The sequence below is a fragment of the Dipodomys ordii genome, unplaced genomic scaffold (assembly GCF_000151885.1).
Source record: "Dipodomys ordii isolate 6190 unplaced genomic scaffold, Dord_2.0 Scaffold135, whole genome shotgun sequence".
Taxonomy (NCBI): domain Eukaryota; kingdom Metazoa; phylum Chordata; class Mammalia; order Rodentia; family Heteromyidae; genus Dipodomys; species Dipodomys ordii.
This window is the reverse complement of record NW_012267351.1, coordinates 215,038-234,207: the sequence shown is the minus strand read 5'-3', so window position 1 is coordinate 234,207 and position 19,170 is coordinate 215,038. Positions and strand designations below refer to the sequence as shown.

Sequence of the window (19,170 nt, the reverse complement as noted above, 5' to 3'; positions counted from 1 at the left end):
AGAGCCACAGTGTGCAGACAGACAGGCCAGAGCCGCGGTGTGCAGACAGACAGACAAGCCAGAGCTGCGGTGTGCAGACAGACAAGCCAGAGCCGAGGTGTGCAGACAGACAGACAGGCCAGAGCTGCAGTGTGCAGACAGACACAGGCCAGAACTAGGTGTGCAGACAGACAGACAGGCCAGAGCTGCAGTGTACAGACAGACAGGCCAAAGCCTCAGTGTGCAGACAGACAGGCCAGAGCTGCAGTGTGCAGATGGACAGACAGGCCAGAGCTACAGTGTGCAGATGGACAGACAGACAGGCCAGAGCTGCAGTGTGCAGACAGACAGACAGGCCAGAGCCGTGGTATGCAGACAGACAGGCCAGAGCTGCGGTGTACAGATGGACAGACAGACAGGCCAGAGCCACGGTGGGCAGACAGACAGGCCAGAGCCATGGTGTGCAGACAGACAGGCCAGAGCTGCGGTGTACAGATGGACAGACAGACAGGCCAGAGCCACGGTGTGAAGATAGACAGGCCAGAGCTGCGGTGTACAGATGGACAGACAGACAGGCCAGAGCTGCAGTGGACAGGTGGTTCTCCAAGGTTATGCTTTGAAGAGAATTTTTTTTTTTTAAAGAAAGAAAAATGCCGGCATCCCAAGGCCTGTGGAAGAACAGGGGAACGCGATTCCCGTTCCGCACGCGCACACACACTGCTTGCAGTGCTCATGGGGGACGTCTGTTTGACCGTGAGCTTTTTTTTTTCTTGCACCAATTGAGACGCTCAAAAGAATGGGGAGCTTGGCACCCTCTTGTCTCGCAGGAGCCAGAGAAGGGGCTGGCGGGCCCAGGAGAATGTCCCTCCTCCTGCCCTACCATGATGAGACGAAGCCCAGAGCCCAACAGAACATCACAGAGCCAGGGAGGAGGGCAGCAGGGCCTCACGCTGGGCGGCCCAGAGCCTGAGCACCTGCCCCGCCCCACGCAAGACCAGCGCTGCTTCCTGGCCCCATGGGGCCCTCTGTGTGGGGATTCTCATTGTCTAAGAGGGAGAAGCAGGACCTTGAACTAGAAGACACTCGATGGTAGTCGGCAGGCCCCAGGACCACCGGCTCGCCTGGAGAAATACCGCAGCAGATGTTTCCCCCGCTGGGCAGCGGGAGCCCTGCAATGCACGTAGACCCGCTGAGAGCGGCACATCCGGCCTTGAAAGCTCCCACAGCCAAGCACGGATGGCTCGTGTGTGTAATCCTCGCTCCTCAGGAGGCTGAGATCTGAGCATTGTGGTTTGAAGCCAGCCTGGGCAGAAAAATCCCTCAGACTCTTTTCTGTGCAATTAACCCACCCAGTGCCTGACTGGAGGTGTGGCTCGAGTGGTTGAGCACCAGCTGTGAACAAGTAAGCTGAATGAGCGTGTGTGTTCAAGCCAAGGAAGGATGCAAAAAGGAGGAGGAAAGAGGGAAGGAGGGAAGAGAGGTGTGTGTTCCTGTACTATTCATCCTGGCCCTGTCTGCATTTAACTGCAGATTGCTAAGCGGCACCTGCAAGCTGAATTAGAAGGCAGTGTTTGTGAACTGATGGTATTCATTAGAGAAACTGTATCAGCAACAGGAAATTAGAAACCGTTTTATTTCTTCTTGGGAATCTCTGAAAACAGCAATTATGATTTCAGAGAGCAGAGAGGCAGATTGCTTGCAAGTTTGGTTTGCCAATTAAATGGACCTCGTTGTTTGGACTGGCCAGTCATGTTCTGGTGTCCACATCTGGTGAGGGTTGGAGACCTTTTGACTCAAAGCCCGTAGATAGATAGATAGATAGATAGATAGATAGATAGATAGATAGATAGATAATAGATAGATGAGTATCTATAAATATAGAGCTAAATAGGTATCACTTAAAAATGGTTTAAAAAAAAAAGCTGGGTGCCAGTGGCTCATGCTACTCGGGAAGCTGGGATTGGAGGACCAAGGTTCAAAGCCAGCCTGGGCAGGAAAGTCCATGAAACTCTTTATGTTCAATTAATCATTAAAAAGCCAGAAGTGGAGCTGTGGCTCAAGTGAGGTAGGGCGCCAGCCTTGAATAACAAAGCTAAGGGGCAGCGCTGAGTTTTAAAAAATAAAGGTAAAAATGGTAAACAGCATATATTCCTACCGTAAGTTTTCTCCAAGTTCCTCTATAGATATTACAGCGCCCACAGACTATTAGATCAAGCCGTCTGTCTGTCTGTCTGTCTGTCTGTCTGTCTGTCTGTCTGTCTCTCTCTCTCTCTCTCTTTCTAAAATACTGTTTGTTGCTTTTCGGGGAAATGTGATTATCTCTCAGTTGATGGTGTGGCTCTGTGTTCTCAATGGGGCTCATTTGCTATTGATGGTCTGTGGTTTGTTTATTGATGATCTGTGGTTTGCTATTGATGGTCTGTGATTTGCTATTGACGATCTGGGGTTTGCTCTTGATGATCTGTGGTTTGCTCTTGATGGTCTGTGATTTGCTATTGATGATCTGTGTTTTACTATTGCTGTTCTGTGACTTGCTATTGATGATCTGTGGTTTGCTATTGATGATCTGTGGTTTGCTCTTGATGGTCTGTGTTTTGCTATTGCTGATCTGTGTTTTGCTATTGTTGATCTGTATTTTGCTATTGCTGGTCTGTGTTTTGCTATTGCTGATCTGTGGAGTGCGGCCGAATTGGAATGGGCTGGTCCTCATGGCAGGAGTCTGTTAGAAGTCTCTCCTGGGGAAACTGAGTCCCCCGTGAGCGGCGCTGCTCTGGGGTGCGAGCTGTCTCCGGGGTGCACGCATCGCCAGTCACATTGCATTCCTGTTTTTCTTTGCCAAACCTCAGAAAATGCCCCGGCTCCCCTATTCCCACATCTTCTCAGTGGGGCCCAGCCTCCTGCTGAGCCAGCAGGTCAGAGCGTGCCTCGGGGCTGCGTGTGCATGCGCGGTGCGTGGCATGGGTGTGCGATTCCTCCTGCATGCGCGTGTGCTGTCTCTGGGGGAGTTGGGGGGGTGGGGGAGCGTGCTCCCTGAATCCCGCGCCTCTCACGAGGGTTCTTCCTGCATGAGATCCATCACGTGGGCAGAGCCCCCGAGGCCTCAAAACATCTGGCTCAGAATCTCCTACGGACGGGAAGGCCAGCCAGAGGCCCTCCGACGCGTACCCAGTGCCCTGGGGGTGGGGTGTTTATAAATCCATGCAATCCCCAGACATTTCCCCTCTGCCCACAGCTGGGAAAACCTGCGGTACAGAGGGCACGCATCTGAACCGATGTTTTGTGTGTGTGTGTGTAGGGAAAGTTGGTACCACAAGCTGCTGGGGGGTGGGGGGTGGGGGGGTAGAGGAGGCCTAAGGACAAATGTCCAGCAAGAGCCCTGTGGACTTAGCACCAGGCAGGGACGACAGAGCACAGCCCCACCCCCGTCCTCAGGCTGAGGGTCTGCGCTGTCCCCGAGCTTTTGTGCACAAGGCGTTCTACCACTTGAACCACAGCACCCACCTCCAGCTTTTTAGTAGTTAATTAGAGGTAAGAGCCTCACTGACTTTCCTGCCCAGGGCTGGCCTCAAACTGCCATCCTCAGATCTCGGCCTCTTGAGTAGCTAGGATGACAGGCGTGAGCCACCGGTGCCTGGCTCTTTTTATTTATTTATTTTTAAATCAGGTCCCATCATCCAGACCCAGTGACATCCCCTCCTCCACTGTCCCCCTCTCCGGAAATCCTCACCATAACCAACTCTCCTGGGGGAGGTTTGAGCAGGAAGCTGCACTCTTCCTAGTCTCTGCTTACTGGGTGGGTTGTTCCAGAGAGCCATATTCACAGCTGTGCATTCTGCACGTAGGAGCGGCGTCCCAAACGCTGATTTCTGTAGCCGACTGCCTGTGTCTCCCAGAATTCCCCGCGTGAGTGTGCTGCGCTAGTTGAAAATGCCTTGCGCGGGACATGGGAGAGGGAGGTGAAGGAGAATCGGCTTTCCTGGGATCAGAGGGGAGACCCAGAGTGTCTGCTGTGGAGAGCAGCGTGGGGGCCGTCCCCACTCACGTGGGTGCCGGGGCCTCACCCCTGCCGCGTCCTGGTTTGAGCAGGGCAGGATTCAGAGCAGGCTTCGCCTCTTGGTCTTTGGAGGTGGCGATGAGACAGTCGGGTGGGTTCTGTCCTGAGCAGATGTGGGGTGTGTATTTGATTGTTGTAGTGCAGGGTCGTGGAGAACAGTGCAAACGGACTGCTGAGACAGCCCGGGGCTGCATGTCCAAAGCCACAGCCGAGGCCACAGAATAAGGAGCTGTGGGTTACAGAAGGCCATTTTAGAGATCTTTGCATGGAGAGAGACAGAGACAGACAGACAGACAGACAGAGAGGGTGAGCACGTGAGATCTCCAGTGTTTCCAGGCACCGGCACCTCACACCTTTATAACCCTAGCTCCTTGGCAGGCTGAGCTCTGAGAATTGAAGTTCCAAGCCAGCCAGGGTTAGACAAATCCTGGAGACACCGATCTCCCGTGAACCAGCAAAAATCCAGAACCGTGGAAGTGTGGCTCAAGTAGTAGAGTGCCAGCCTTGAGCGGAAAAAAAGTCAAACAGGAGTATGAGGCCCCGAGTTCAAGTACTAGCACACAGACACACACGTGCATGTGCGCACACACATACACACACCCCCCAAAAGAAAAGGAGTTTGGTTTATAAAAAAATTAACCATCCAGAGAGTAGCAGCATCGGCAGAGGTAAGAGCCTGGACTTTAGACTGGCCTTTTGCTGCCTAGAAATTATGTGACCCCTGCCCCCACACACACACACAGCAACACTAGCCACCCTGGTCTGTGAAATGGGTTTACGGAATCATACACGTTTGTTGCGTAGATGAATTGGAAACATCACATTACAAAAACACATCACTAGGGAAGTTGGTTCTTTACAGTCTCACCACCCAACGAGACAATCAGGGACTTGCTATTGGGGTCACATCGTCTCAGACGGAAAGACATCATCAAGAGAGGTCCCCCCTCGTTCAGCTCGGGTGTCTCCTGGGGTCCCCAGGAGATGGTGGGAGCCGGGTCCTGGGGCCAGCTTTCACAGCCCGCCCTGGTCACGGCACAGCGCCCCGGGCTGAGTTTCGCCCCCGGGCTTCTCGCTTTGGAACGCTGCTCTGAGAATGAGGACGAGGCTCGGGGAGGGCCTGGCTGACTTTTCTCAGGCCCTCAGAGATCGCCTCCTTGTCTCCCAGCCCCGTGGTGTTCATTCCCAAGGCACCCTCGGGAAGCCGAGAGTCGAGGAGGTTTAATCAGCCCTGGTTTCTCGGTCCCAAAAATGCCTCTGGAGGAATCAAAGCAGCCATTCTGTGCCGGCCCTGTAGGGCTTAGCGTGGGAACGGCCCGGTCTGTGCATGCGCAGTCACGGGCAGGAGGAATTCCTGTTGTGATCGTGTGTGCCGGGAAGCCCTGGCCCAAGTTCTATGTGCTGACCGCTGACCACGTGGCCCCAGCGAGGGACTCTGATGCCACAGTCCCACCTCCGTCCACTCAGGCCTCAGTCCCTTACTTTAGCATTGCCCCTGTTTTGCAGCCCCTCAACATTGCCTACAGCCACATCTACAGCTCCTACCGGAACTTCGTGGGACCCCCTCACTTCAAGACCATCTGTCGGCTCCTGGGCTACCAGGGCATCGCCGTGGTCATGGAGGAGCTGCTGAAGATCGTCAAGAGCCTGGTAAGGGAGACCGCAGTGCACTGTGGGGCAGGCAGTTCATCCATCCAGCCACAAGCCCGGCTTTCTCGTTCTACCACAGCTCTCCCTTCAGACATCACCCAGGAGCCCTAGGTCCTAGGTCTCTGGGTGGTTCCTGTGAGTCCTTCCGGTGTGTGTCTGTTTACCTGTCAGCGGTTGCCAGGCTTGCTCTCCTTTTGTCCTGTTTTTGATCACTAATCCCAGCAACCCTGATTTTGATCAAGGTAGATCTCAGCCAGGCTAGGTGCCCGTGGCTCACACCTGTCATCCTAGCCACTCAGGAGGCTGCGAGCTGAAGATCACAGTTCAAAGCCAGCCTGGGCAAGAAAGTCTGTGAGACTCATATCTTCAACTAACCCAAAAAGCCAGAAGTAGACATGTGACTCAAGTGGTTGAATGCTAGCCTTGAGCACAAAAGCTTAGGAACAGTGCCCAGGGCCTGAGTTCAAGCCCTAGGACTTGCACGCGCACACACACAAACAAGATCTCCGCTAATAATTTCAAACTCCCTCCCCCCCAGTATTATATCAATATGAGCAGGTAAACGCATAATGTATGTGCTGTTGTTTTTCTATTCCATTGCACACGGCAGACATCTCTAATCAATCACTCCACTCTGTCTCCTTCAAGTTACCAGTACTGTTCTGGCATTAAGGAAGCTAGTGTGGGCATCTAATTTCCACTTAACTGCCTGCAACTCTACTAAGCAAAACCAAAATATATAAACCACATCCCCCCAGAAACCTGACACGAAGAAAAAGCCATGTAGAACTACGTTGGAAATACAACAGGGATCACCAGCAAGCTCCTTAATTCCTTAGCTTCAGCTATGTATGTGAAACTAAATGCAAGATAAAACAGGAAAATGTGGTGATTGATTAGTAATGTCTGCCTTGGACCTAGCAGAGGGAAAGATGCCATATATTTCCACATGCTTAAATTAGGTGGTGGGATGGAATCTCCACAGTTCCCTGCCCACATTTTGTGTTAGCTCTTAAGTCTGGATGTCACAATAACCCCATCCCCAGGGGAGGCCCCACACCTTAGAAACGTGCCCTTGGGAAAGTCGGTAAGCCAAGGCGGCCTCTCTAAGTGCCGTACAGATGGGCCCTCAGCGAGGGAACCTCCATGCCTCCAGCCGGCTTATCGGCTACCCTTGTTTCATAGCTGCAGGGCACCATCCTCCAGTACGTGAAGACGCTGATCGAGGTGATGCCCAAGATTTGCCGCCTGCCGCGACATGAGTACGGCTCCCCAGGTGGGTGCCAGGGAAAGAGGGGACACTTGGGTTGTGGTGGGGGCCGGGCTGTGCGTGCTAATTAACCCTGCCCCCCATGAGTGAGCTGGAAGTGATCTCACACACACACACTGAGGGGGGTAGGGGCGCCACCTGCCTGCCGACCCGGGTCCTGCAGGCAGACCGACCGTTTCAATCACCAGCAGCGAGGGTCGCAGGTTGAGATCTGCGTGCTCTCAGTTCACAGAGGACCCCGTCTGGCAGGGTCCCCAGTTGGAGGGGCTCACTCAGTGATACATCCCTAAGGTGGGGCCGGAAATAGGTCCCTGGAGAATGATGGGGGCCATGGTCTGGGGCCTGTGGTGTAGTGGGGGATGTGAGGCCGAGGACTGTGCGAGGGTGGCCGATGCCCCTGGCCCGCTCTCAGCCTGCTCTGTGATACGCTCACGAGTGGCAGGCAGTCAGGAAAGCCTGTGAGTTCAGCTTTTTTTTGGGGGGGGCATTGGGGGGGACGAATGGACACATGCTGTTTCGTTTGTGTGTGTTCAGTGCTTTATTTTGTTCCATGGCATGATTTGCACCAGCTCCCCCAGCTTTTTTCTAGTATGGACTCCCCCCCATCCGAGTTTGGGCAGGGGGGCCGCGGGGTTTGCTGCTGCTGTGTGGTCAGCCGGCCATGGCCGCTCCCCGCTGACCACGCCCCCACGCCCCGCCCCGCGCAGGCATCCTGGAGTTTTTCCACCACCAGCTGAAGGACATCATCGAGTACGCCGAGCTCAAGACCGACGTGTTCCAGAGCCTCAGGGAGGTGGGCAACGCCATCCTCTTCTGCCTCCTCATCGAGCAGGCGCTGGTGAGTGGACAGACCTGGCTCCCCACGCGCGCCGCGGCCGCCCCCAGGCCAGCCAGCCGTGTCCTCCAGTCGCTCGCTGGCCGCACGTGGGGAGTGGACACCGTGCAGGCCAGGCCCTGCCCGTGTCACCTGTCACCATAGAACGGTGTGCATGGGTGGAGGAGGAGAAGGAAGAGATGGGGAAGAGGAGGGAGAGGGAGAGGAAGGCAGGGGAAGGAAGATAGGAGGAGGAGGAGGAATGGAAGAGAAGGTGGTAGAGAGGATGACAGAAGAAGAGGAGGAAGAGGAATTAGAAGTACGTGAGGCAGAGTAGGGGTAGAAGGGAGAATGGAAGAGAATATGGGAGAGGTAAGGGATTAGAAAGGAGGGGAAATAAAGGATGTTCGTGGGCGCAGGAGGAGGAAGGAGAAGAGTTGAGGGGTTAGGAGGAGGAAGACAACAACAGGAAGAGTTGAAGATGAGAGGAGCAGAGAGGAGAAAGGAGGAGATAACGTGGAAGGGAAGGGGAGGAGGAGGAGAGATGGACAAGGATGAAAAGAGGAGAGGAGGGGGACTTGGAGGAGGATGAGGAAGAGGGCGAAGAAGGGTAAAGGAAGGAGCAGGGGAGGTAGAGGAGTGTGAGGAGAAGGGGAAAGGATATTTCCAGGAGGAAGAGGAGGAGAGGGGAGAGGAGAACAAGAGGAGAGGAGCAGGAGGAAGAGCAGGGGGGCAGGAGGAGGAGGAAGAGGAAGAGGAGAGGAGATGAGTAGGAGGAGGAGGGCAGATGAGGAGGAGAGGGGCAGGAGGGAGAGGAAGAGAGGGGCAGGAGGAAGAGGAGGAGAGGGGCAGGAGGACAGGAGGAAGAGGAGAGGGGCAGGAGGAAGAGGAGGAGGAGGACAGGAGAGGGGCAGGAGGAGAGGGGCAGGAAGAGGAGGACAGGAGGAGAGGACAAGAGAGGCAGGAGGAAGAGGAGAGGGGCAGGAGGAAGAGGAGAGGGGCAGGAGGAAGAGGAGAGGGGCAGGAGGAAGAGGAGGAGGAAGACCAGGAGGAGAGAGGCAGGAGGAAGAGGAGGAAGAGGACAGGAAGAGGAGGAGGACAGGAGGAGGAGGAGGAAGAGAGGAGATGAGCAGGAGGAGGAGGGCAGATGAGGAGGAGAGGGGCAGGAGGGAGAGGAAGAGAGGGGCAGGAGGAAGAGGAGGAGGAGGACAGGAGGAGAGGAGGAAGAATGGTGCGTCAGGAGAGGTAGAGGAGGAATTGAAAGGAAAGAAGAGGAGGATGTTCGCAGGAGGAGGACAGGAAGATGGATGAGAGGAGGAAGAGGAGGAATTGGGAAAGATGAGGAGGAAGAAAGGTGGACGGAGAGGAGGAGGATGTGAAGGGAGAGGATGGAGAGGAGGAGGAGGGAGGGGATGCAGAGGAGAAAGAAGAGACACGGAGGAGGGGGGGAGAGGGAAGGAAGAGGAGGAGGAAGGAGAGGCCAAGGAGGAGGTGAGGAAAAGAGAGGAGGGGAAAGAAGAGGAGGAGGGAGGGAGGAGAGAAGGGGGAGTTGGAAGAGGAAGAGGAAGAAGAGGAAGGGATGGTAGGCCCAGCAGAGGGGGAGGAGGGGAGAAGAGGAAAGGGATGCTCCCGGGAGCAGGAGGAGGGTGTGGGGCTCAGGGAGAGGAGGAGGAGGAGGAGGAGGAGGTCAGAGCAGGAAGAGGAGAACAGAGGAGGAGGAGGAAGTAGAGGAAGAGGGGATGAAATGAGGATATAAAGATGAGGAGGAAGATGAGGTGGAAGGAGGAAGAGAAGAACAGAAGGAAAGGGAAGAGGCAAGAAGGGGAGGAGAAGAGGGACGGAGCCAGAGAGGAGGAAGAGGAGATGGAGGAGGAAGGTGACAGGAGGGAGAGTTGGAGGAGGAGAACAGGAAGAGGGTGAAGAAAAGAGGAAGTGGAGAGGAGGAGGTTCACAGGAGCAGGAAGAGGAGAGAAGGGGAGGCAGGGGAGAAGGGAGGGGTGGAAGGAGAGCTGAGGAGGGGAGGAGGGGACAGGAGGAGGCGGCAGGTGGAGGGGGAGGAGCAGCGGGAAGAATCGGAAAGGATGAGAAGAGGGAGAGGAGGAAAAAAGAGGATGGGGAGGAGTCTGAAGAGGTGGAGGAGAGGATGAAGGAGAGAAGACAGGGAGGACTAGGAAGACGGGGCAGGAAGAGGGAGAGGAGGGGACAGGAAGAGGAGAGGAGGGAGACAAAGGAGGAGGAGGAGAGGAAGGGAGGAGGAGAGGAGGGGAGGAGGAGAGGGAGAGGAGCTCCCAGGAGCAGGACAGGAAGAAGAGGTGAGAGGAGGAAAGAAAAAAGGGGAGGAGGAGAAGAGGAAGGGAGGCGGAGAGGGGAAGGAAGTAGAGGGAGGAGGAGGAGAGAAAAGAAATGGAAGAAGAGATGAGGAAAGGAGGTGAAGAGGAGGGGCTGGAGGGGAGAGCAGGGGAGGGAGAGGAGGAGGAAGACAAAGAAATGAGGAGGAATTGGCAAAAATGAGAAGAGGAAAGAAGGATGCTCACAGGAGCCGGAAGAGGAAGGAGAGGAAGATGGAGACAAGGAGGTGGTGGAGGAGAGGACAACCAAAGGAGAGGAGGAGGAGGAGGAGGAGGAGGGAGACAAGGAAGAGGAGGAAGGGGAGGAAGAAAGGCACAGGAGAGCAGGTGGTGAGAAGCAGAGGTGGAAGAACTGGAAAGGATGAGAAGAGGAAGAGGGAAAGAGAGGACAGGAAGAGGAGGAAGAGAAGAACAGGAGGAAGGAAGATGGAGAAGGTGGTGGAGAAAGAAAAGGATAAGAGGAGTAGAGTAGGAGCAGGAAAGGGAGGTGGAGGAGGAAGAAGAGGAAGAAGAGGAAGAGAGAGGAGGAGAGGAGGAGGAGGTTGTGGAGAGGATGACACAGGAGGAGGAAGAGGAGGAAGGGGTGGTAGGAGAGGAGGAGGCAGGGAGGCTAGGGGAGGAGTTGGATCTGTTACCTGTTGGGGCTGAGCAGACAGCGCTGTAGCTGTGTGTTCGCCCCTCGCCTTTGCTCTGTGGTGACGTGGAGGTCGGTGGGGACACAGCGCACGCCCCAGCGTGGACACCCCTGTACCCCGCGCTCACCCCAGGTTCCCACTCGCCATGCCTCTGCGGTGGTCTGGGTCCCCCGGCTGTGGGAGGGGTGCAGCGGGGTGTCCCGCTCATCCTGGCGTGCTGAGCTGACCACTGGCCGCAGCTCTGGGGTGGACCACAGCCAGGACCAAGAGGCTCGCCATCTTTTGTCTTTGTCCGTTGTGGGACTTGAACTCAGGGCCTGGGGGCTGTCCCTCAGCTCTTCAGCTCAAGGCGAGCGCTCTACCACTTGAGCCACAGATCCATTCCTGTTTTCTGGTTGTTCGTTGGAGATAAGAGTCTCACAGACAGGCTTTGAACCACGATCCTCAGATCTCAGCCTCCTGAGTAGCTGGGATGACAGGCGTGAGCCGCCGGCAACCAGTGAGGCTCGCCGTCTCCATCGGAGAGAGAGAGGAAGATGAGCAGAGACAACACAGAGGGCTTCGGGGTGTCAGCAGGGGCGGGGGGTGGAGAGACACTGTCTGGGAGGAACAGAGACCCCAAGAAGAACAGTGGAGAGTCCGCCAGCGGACCAGCCCCGGGGCCTCGGGAGGGGCTGAGAAAAGCTGGACAGTGGGTGGAGGACGAGATCTGGTGCAGGGAGGAGGGGGCCGGCCACCTGTGAACCCCGGGGGGGGGTCAGGACTCCCCCACCTCAGCCTCGCCATCGTCCACAGGGGGCCGGGCCGGCAGTGCCCCCACACGCCATGCCAGGCTGCTGCCGCGGATCTGTGCCCCTGGGTTGCTATGGTAACGCGGCCTTCTGCAGTCCTGTGGCTAAGCAGGAAACAGTGTTCAGGAGCAGGGGGAGGGGGGAGGAGAAGGGGGGCGGAGGGAGGGGGGAGGAGAAGGGGGGGCCGGAGGAGGGGGTTCTACTCATCAGGAGCTGAGTCTCCATGGAGCACACAGAAAGCAATATTGGCTGAATTTGGAGAGGGAAAGATTGTTAATATATCTTTCATTTCTAGGCACAGGGGTTGTAATTTAAAAAGCCTGGCGCTTGGGACACAGGTGTATTTTCTCAGGGTTTAGGCCCGAGTCTCTCAATATTCAAGATGCAGAAGTTAGTGGCGAAAACTCATAAAACGCATCGCCTAAGTCTTACTGAAGTGTACAGGTGCAACCCCCTGTAATCCCCACCCGGTCCAGTAAGAGGACATTGACACTGCTTTCGTAAGTGGCCCCAGAGCCACCAAGATTCCCACTTCCACCCTAGCGGTGGCCTGCGTCCCCCACCCTCCCGGGTGTGCGGCTCTGATGGAGGAGGTCTGTCCTGCCCTCCTGTGGAAGTATGGCGGGCATGTTCACAAGTGTACTGCCATGGATAAGATCTCTTGTGCCGGGAGCCCGTGGCTCATGCCTGTCATCCTAGCTACTCAGGAGGCTGAGACCTGAGGGTCGAGGTTCAAAGCCAGCCCAGGCAAGAAAGTCCACGGGATTTTTATCTCCAGTGAACTACCACAAAGCTGAAAGTGGAGGTGTGGCTCAAGTGGTAGAACACGAACCTTTAAGCACAAAAACTCAAGCAAGGTTGCCCAGGCCCTGGGTTCAAGCCCCAGGACCAGCACAAAAAAAGGTAAATAATAATTCTTGTGCAGGTGTGTGATAAAAACAGGCTCTTTTGTGTTTTTTTTAATTAGATAAACACAGTTTAGCTTACAAACTGGTTGTACTGATTTATACTCGCACCCAGCAATCTAGTGGAGTTTGCATTTCTTCACCTCTTAATGAATAACTGATTTTTGCCTGGTTTTTGATGCATGTTATTTTATATCAAGAACTAGAACAAATCAGGTTAAATGAGGTAAGCCAAAGTCAAGAGAGACAAATCAGTACATGGTCTCTCTGACATGCGGAAATTAAATCTAAAGTACATTGGGTATACAATAAATTATACGGGATTTGAGACACACACACACACGGAGAGAATCGCAAAGGTGCAATGCCCATGTGCCTCTTTATATTTATATAAAATTATATATTGTTTTTCTGAGGTGTGTCTTGATACCTCCTTTTGGCCATAGAGACACACTTGAAGATACCACTCAGATCTTGTTGTGTCTTTAATTGGGTTTTCTTTACTGGACTATTGGCCTTGTTTTATCTATTTCAGATACATATATTGCAAATAGTGTGATTTGTCTTTTGATATACAGTAGTTCTTAAAGGCAAGTTTCTTTTCTTTTTTTCGCCAGTCCTGGGCACTGTCCCTGAGCTTCTTTTGCTCAAGGCTAGCACTCAAACACTTGAGCCACAGTGCCACTTCTGGCTTTTTCTGGGTATGTGGTACCGAGGAATCCAAACCCAAGGCTTCGTGCATATTAGACAAGCACTCTACCACTAAGCCACCTTCCCAGCCTTGGTATTCTTGGAACTTGGAAAGTGTTTTCTGTAGTCCTGAAGATCGAGTCTACTACTAGTCCCCCAAAACCCGATTTCACTTTCTCATAATTGTCAAGTTTCCTCTCTAGAAGCTATTGATTCGCTTCATGAGATACAAGGTCTGACTGTAGAGTCCAGACTGGCCTTAAACTCCTGATCCTCCTGACTCAGCCTCCCGAGTGCTAGGGCCACAGAGACGTGACATATGCCTAGCTTGTTGGTTGTGAGAAATACTCACCCACCCATCCATCCGAGCGTGGTCAGAGCGGATTGTCCACACACACCCATGGTGGTCGAAGGTTCTCTCAAGATTCACTAGAGATATCAACACCCTGTGTCTTCTATCTATGAACCTGAGAAAATGAGAGAAACAGGCACTCACTAGACAGAGAGGAATCCCCAAGCTTTCCTTCCCACTGCGTGTGGTTTTCCAGACATGGGCTTGGAAACAGTGACACCCACAGCCAGCGGGAAAGGGTCTGTCTCCGGGAAGGAGGCTGCCTGGCTCCCACCCTGGATTGGTCCCTGTCCCTCCTTATAGAGTACTAGGCCATCCCGACAGACCTCTAGGACCAGAAAATCCTGTTGTAAACGGAGCTGTGGAGCCGCAGTCCTGGCCTTGACCACACGGTGGCAGTAGCGTCCCCAATACCCAACAGTGGCCCCAGATAACCTTTGTTCTTTGGGTTTTTTTTTTAAGAATACCTATCTGTACACCGGTGGCTCACACCTGTCATCCTAGCTGCTCAGGAAACTGAGATCTGAGGACCGTAGTTCAAAGCCAGCCTGGGCAGGAAAGTCCGTGACACTCTTTATCTCGAATGAAGCTCGTGAAGGCCAGAAGTGATGGCGTGGCTCAGAGTGGTAGAGCGTTTAGCCTTGAGCAAAAAAAGCTCAGGGACAGAGTTCAAGCCCTGCAACTGACAACCCCAACAAAAGAGCTCATTTTCTGAAGGATAGCTCTCCAGATGTTTTTATATCCGGGCATGAATATTAGCACTCCTCATAAAACTAGTTCATCATGTGGGAGAGCTCTTACCCCACTGCAAGGTTTGTGAGCAGCGTCAGAACGGAGCGTCTCCCCGTTTGCCTTCAACACTACCTTTTGGTTTTCTTTTTAGTGCATGTGCCAGTACTAGAGCTTGAACTCAGGGCTTCAGGCTCTGGCTTGCCCTTCCCCCTCCCCCTCCCCCCCAACCCTCACCCCAATGCTGGCAATCTACCATGTGAGCCATACTTCCACTTGCGGCTTTCTTGCAGATAAAGAGGCTCGGGGATTGGCCGCTGCAGCTTGCAGAAAGCATTCACCGTGTGTGTCTATATAAGGGAATGTTGGGGGGGGTCACATGGTCCAGTTCACAGCCCCTTTCCCTCCCCCTCACTCCCAACAGAGACAGACGAATAACTCCTTCCCGCCATGTGTCATCTCAGAATCCGGAGCTAAATGTTACTTAAGGGGAGAACTTTTGAGATCGCTTTTATGAGATCCCTCTAGTAAATCTGGTTTCTGTGTTTGTTTTTTTTTAACTCAGGAATAGAAGCAACAGATAGTATAATGCTATCCCACAAAAATCTGTCTTCCATAGACCACACAGAGTGTTTTTCTACGTGAACACAGAACCTTCTCGATATCCTACTGCTAAGAGAAATCAACTCTGCCCTCAGCCTTACACATGAAGCAAGTTGAGAACACTGTAGGTTTTTGATGGAAATCCATCCATTGTTTCGGTATGTGTGTGCGCACACTGCTAGTGGAGCTTGAACTCGGCTACTGTGCAGTGAGCTCTTTTGCTCAAGGCTGGCGCTCTACCACTAAAGCCACAGCTCCACCTCCAGCTTTTTTGTTGTTGTTGTTAGGAGGCGGTTAATTGGAAAGAAGAGTCTCTCAGATTTCTCATTCTGCTGGGCAGCCTTTGAACCTAGATCCTTGGATCTCAGCCTCCTGAGTAGCTAGGATTATAGGCCTGAGCCACAAGTGCTTCGAGGTTCATTTTAACGTAAGTGTAATACCAAGAGGTAAAATACAACTGAAGGCAACGCAAAAATGGCATGGAAATCTCAACCAAGTGGGAAGCGTGGTCCTTCCTGTAAGGTTTTTGTGGCTTGGTTTTTTGCATTCCTGATCCCTAAAACCTGGTGGGTTCCCGTCATGGACAGTGATTTCCCATCAGCCCTCGGGCAAGGGCTTCTCTCCTCTCATCCTGCTCAGTCAGTGGTGGTTGGATGGTGAGGATTAATCTCAGTACTCGGATGCTCTGCCTGAGCAAATGGTACTTACGGGCTGCTCGTGTTCACCACCGGCTCCGGTCCCCGCGGACAGCCACGGAGGCAGTGGTGTGGGGCACAGCCTGGCTCTGGAAGAAAACATCACAGAACAAACGCAGGGAGGTAGTGTGGATCACAGGTGATACGGCCGGTATTAAAGACTTGGCTCCAATTGGGGGGATCTCACTGCCAAGGTCACACAGAGGACACGCACCTGCAGGATGCACCTGTGTAGACACTGAAGCGCGGAGAGGCTGGGCGCCTTCCACGAGTTTTCAGATAATCCCAGAAAACACAGTTACCAGCCAGGGGGTGGCGGCTCACGCCTGTAATCCCAGCTACTCGGGGGGGGGGGGCCCGAGATCAGAGAATCATAGTTCAAAGCCAGCCCTGGCAGGAAAAGTACGTGAGACCCGTATTTCCAGATTACCACTAAAAAGCCGGAGATGGGGGTGTGGCTCAAGCGGTAGAGCGCCAGTCTTGAGGGAAAAGAAAGTAAGAGCCAGGGCCCTGGGCTGAGGCCCCGGTACCAAAGGAGTGGTAACCCAGTTTGAGGTGATGATCGGATGGGGTGGGGGGTGAGCCCCAGGGGGAACCTGTCTCCCGCTGGCCCTCCCACCGCCTTTGGGGGCCGTGGGAACCAAGGCTGAGGTGTCAGCTAACGAGCACCCCACAGGTCCCCTGCATCAGACGCCACGTCAGGATGCTGGCAGCCTCCGTGTGCAAAGGGCCTTATCCCCGGTCCCCGGGGACCCTGGGAACAAAGGCCGCACTGTCCCATTGCGGGGGGGGGTCACCTCTTTCTCACCTCTGGGTGGGGGCAGAGCATCCAGGAAGCAGGCCGGGGACCCCCAGGGCCACAAAGCACACGTCTCCCTCCGCACAAGTGCCCGCCCCGTGGTGCCCGTGTGTGGCTCTAGTTGAGAATGAGGGGAGCCTTTTTTTTGGTCCTCATTCCCCTCCCTCTCCCCCACTGACGAGAGCGAAGCAGGTGGGGGATTTGTGCCCCCCCCCCAGCACGGCATCTCTAGGAACAGAAGCGACATTCAGAGGAGAGAAACGGGGAAAATAAAGGAGGAGCTCACCACCTGGACAGCTGCAGCGCCCAGCACACTTAGCACAAAAGCCGCCCAGCACCCATGGCGCACACCTGTCATCCTAGCTGCTCAGGAGGCTGAGATCGGAGGATCACAGTTTTCGAAGCCAGCCCAGGCAGGAAAGTCCATCCATAAGACTCTTATCTCCAGTTTACCACTAAAAAAAAAACCTGAAGTGGAGCTGTGGCTCAAGCAGTAGATTGCCAGCCTTGAGAGAAAAAGCTAAGGACAGAGTCCAGGCCCAGAGTTCAAGCTCAGGATGCACACACACACAAGGTTGGCACCATAGGTACAGATCCCAACAATGATTTGTTTTTGCTCCTCTACCTCTAGGGCCCCATGCTGTGTGTTCCATTATTCCCTTCTGCTTATTCCCTGCACCAGGACCTTTGCACAGGAACATCTTTACCTCCTATCAACCTAGCCAGCCTTCTTACTTCATTCCATTCTCTATTTGGTGTAAAGATTTTTCCCTAAAGCACCCCAAGTTAACTCCTTCCTTACTGCCACACGCCAGCCTCTTACCTTGCAATGTTCGATTGCTATCTGAAATCATCTGTAATTTGTTTGCTTCATTTTTTCCATGTCTGCAGCAGCTATAATTTACATTGCATGCGGACAGAGATCTAGTCTAACTTGTTCAACATCCTATCTGCACCACCTAGAAGACTGCCTGGTGGCTAATAAATATGCGTTGGGTGAATGAACGGAGGGACGGAGTTCCAGGTCATAGTTGAAAAGAGCTCCATAGGGACAAGAAAATTCATTAATTCACCCAAGAAACACCTGCAGGGCATCAAAGATTCACTCATGTAGTGAAACACATAGAAGACTGGTGCTCTACCACCTGAGCCATAGCTCCACTGCTGGCTTCTTTTTTTTTGGTGGCTAGCTAGAGCTAAGAGTCTCACACACTTTCCTGCCACGGCTGCCTTCAAACTGCGATCCTCAGATCTCAGCCTCCTGAGTCGCTAGGGTGTCAGGCGTGAGCCGCCGCCCCGGCCTCCAGTTCTGATTCTTAGGAGCGCTAAAGGCCACAAAGTGTTCGCATCTGGATGGGTCTAGCCACGCGAGATTTCAGGAATAAAAAGTTCCAATGGTTTTCTCCCATCTCCGCCCTCTCTGTAGTCTCAGGAAGAAGTGTGCGACTTGCTCCACGCCGCGCCCTTCCAGAACATCTTGCCCAGAGTCTACATCAAAGGTAAGAAACCAGCCGTGATCTCGGAATGGAACACTTTCGGAGTCACGTCTATAATCCTGCCTCCTCAGGATCCTGGTTCAAAGCCAGCCCGGGCAGGAAAGCCTGTGAGAGGCTTCAGTTTCAAACAGACAAACAGAAGAAGTGACCTGTGGCTCTAGGGTAGAATGCTGACCCTGAGCACAGAAGCTCAGGGAAGGGAGGGAGAAAGGAAGGGAAGGAAGGGGGGAAAGGGAGGGAGGGAGAGGGAGGGAGGAAAGGAAGGAAGGAAGGAAACTTTGAATACTTAAGGTTTTGGGGTGCCTGCGTGGTTTTGAGGTGCCTGAGCGGGGATGCGGAGTCTCCGCCCTGCGCTGGTCTGGCCTCAGCCTCGCGTGGCTCCTGGGCTTCAGTTCCGGCCCCCACGCGGGACGGGGAGCTGGCGTCCACCGTTGCACACAGCTCGCAGGACTCGTCTCGCCAACGGCTTCTAGAACTAAGGAGAAAGCGTGCATTTCCCCGGCCGGGGTGTCACCCCAGCTCTCTGCTTCTCTTTGCAGAGGGAGAGCGCCTGGAGGTCCGGATGAAGCGCCTGGAGGCCAAGTACGCCCCCCTGCACCTGGTCCCCCTCATAGAGCGGCTGGGGACCCCCCAGGTACGAGCGCCCCGGCTGGCGGGCCCCCAGGGGACGCCTAGAGGGGAGAGCTTTGGGTCCTACCTGCTCGTATTGATGGGTAGGGAAACTGAGGCCCAGAGCAGGGAAGAGGACACCCCCAGTAAAGCTGGCCGGGGGCCTGAGCGGGCGTAGAGTAGCCAGCCATCACCCCCATGCCCAGAGCGTGCTCTGGCCTGGGCACTGTCCCTCAGCTCTTCAGCTCAAGGCGAGCACTCTACCACCTGAGCCACAGCACCACTTCTGGTTTTCTGGTGGTTTATTGGAGACAAGAGTCTCACGGACTTTTCCTGCCCGAGCTGGCTTTGAACTGTGATCCTCAGATCTCAGCCTCCTGAGTAGCTAGGATGACAGGCGTGAGCCACCAGCGCCAGCTTTTTCTTTTCAGATAGGAGGGGTTGGGTTGGACTGAGGTCTTCCTACCTTCGGCCTCCAGCTGTGAAATAGTGGAGATTACAGGTGTGTCCCTCTGTGCCCGGCCCTGGGAGTTTGTGTTAGAAATGAACACCAGGAAACCACAGAGGTAACACTTTTCCTGAAAAACATCTGGAGTAACGCACACGTGGCTCACACTCACGAGGACCTGTGGAGACGGAAGCCAGAGACGGGGCAGCAGCTTTACCCATAGTGCTCCAGTGTGTTCACGGGTCAATGGGATGCTACCAGTATTCTCTAACTTCTATTTGTCACTGTTTGACACGGGTCCTG

At 54.2% G+C, this 19,170-nt stretch overlaps 1 protein-coding gene across 1 annotated transcript in view; it reads left to right on the top strand.

Moving 5' to 3' along the window:
* Cyfip2 (cytoplasmic FMR1 interacting protein 2) overlaps positions 1 to 19,170 on the top strand; it is a 103,821-nt gene that overhangs the window by 80,273 nt on the left and 4,378 nt on the right. The window contains exons 20-25 of the mRNA XM_013030874.1: positions 3,873 to 3,882; positions 5,540 to 5,683; positions 6,869 to 6,959; positions 7,661 to 7,791; positions 17,741 to 17,813; positions 18,350 to 18,444. Coding sequence (XP_012886328.1) covers positions 3,873 to 3,882; positions 5,540 to 5,683; positions 6,869 to 6,959; positions 7,661 to 7,791; positions 17,741 to 17,813; positions 18,350 to 18,444 — 544 coding nt within the window. The remainder of the gene's footprint in view (positions 1 to 3,872; positions 3,883 to 5,539; positions 5,684 to 6,868; positions 6,960 to 7,660; positions 7,792 to 17,740; positions 17,814 to 18,349; positions 18,445 to 19,170) is intronic.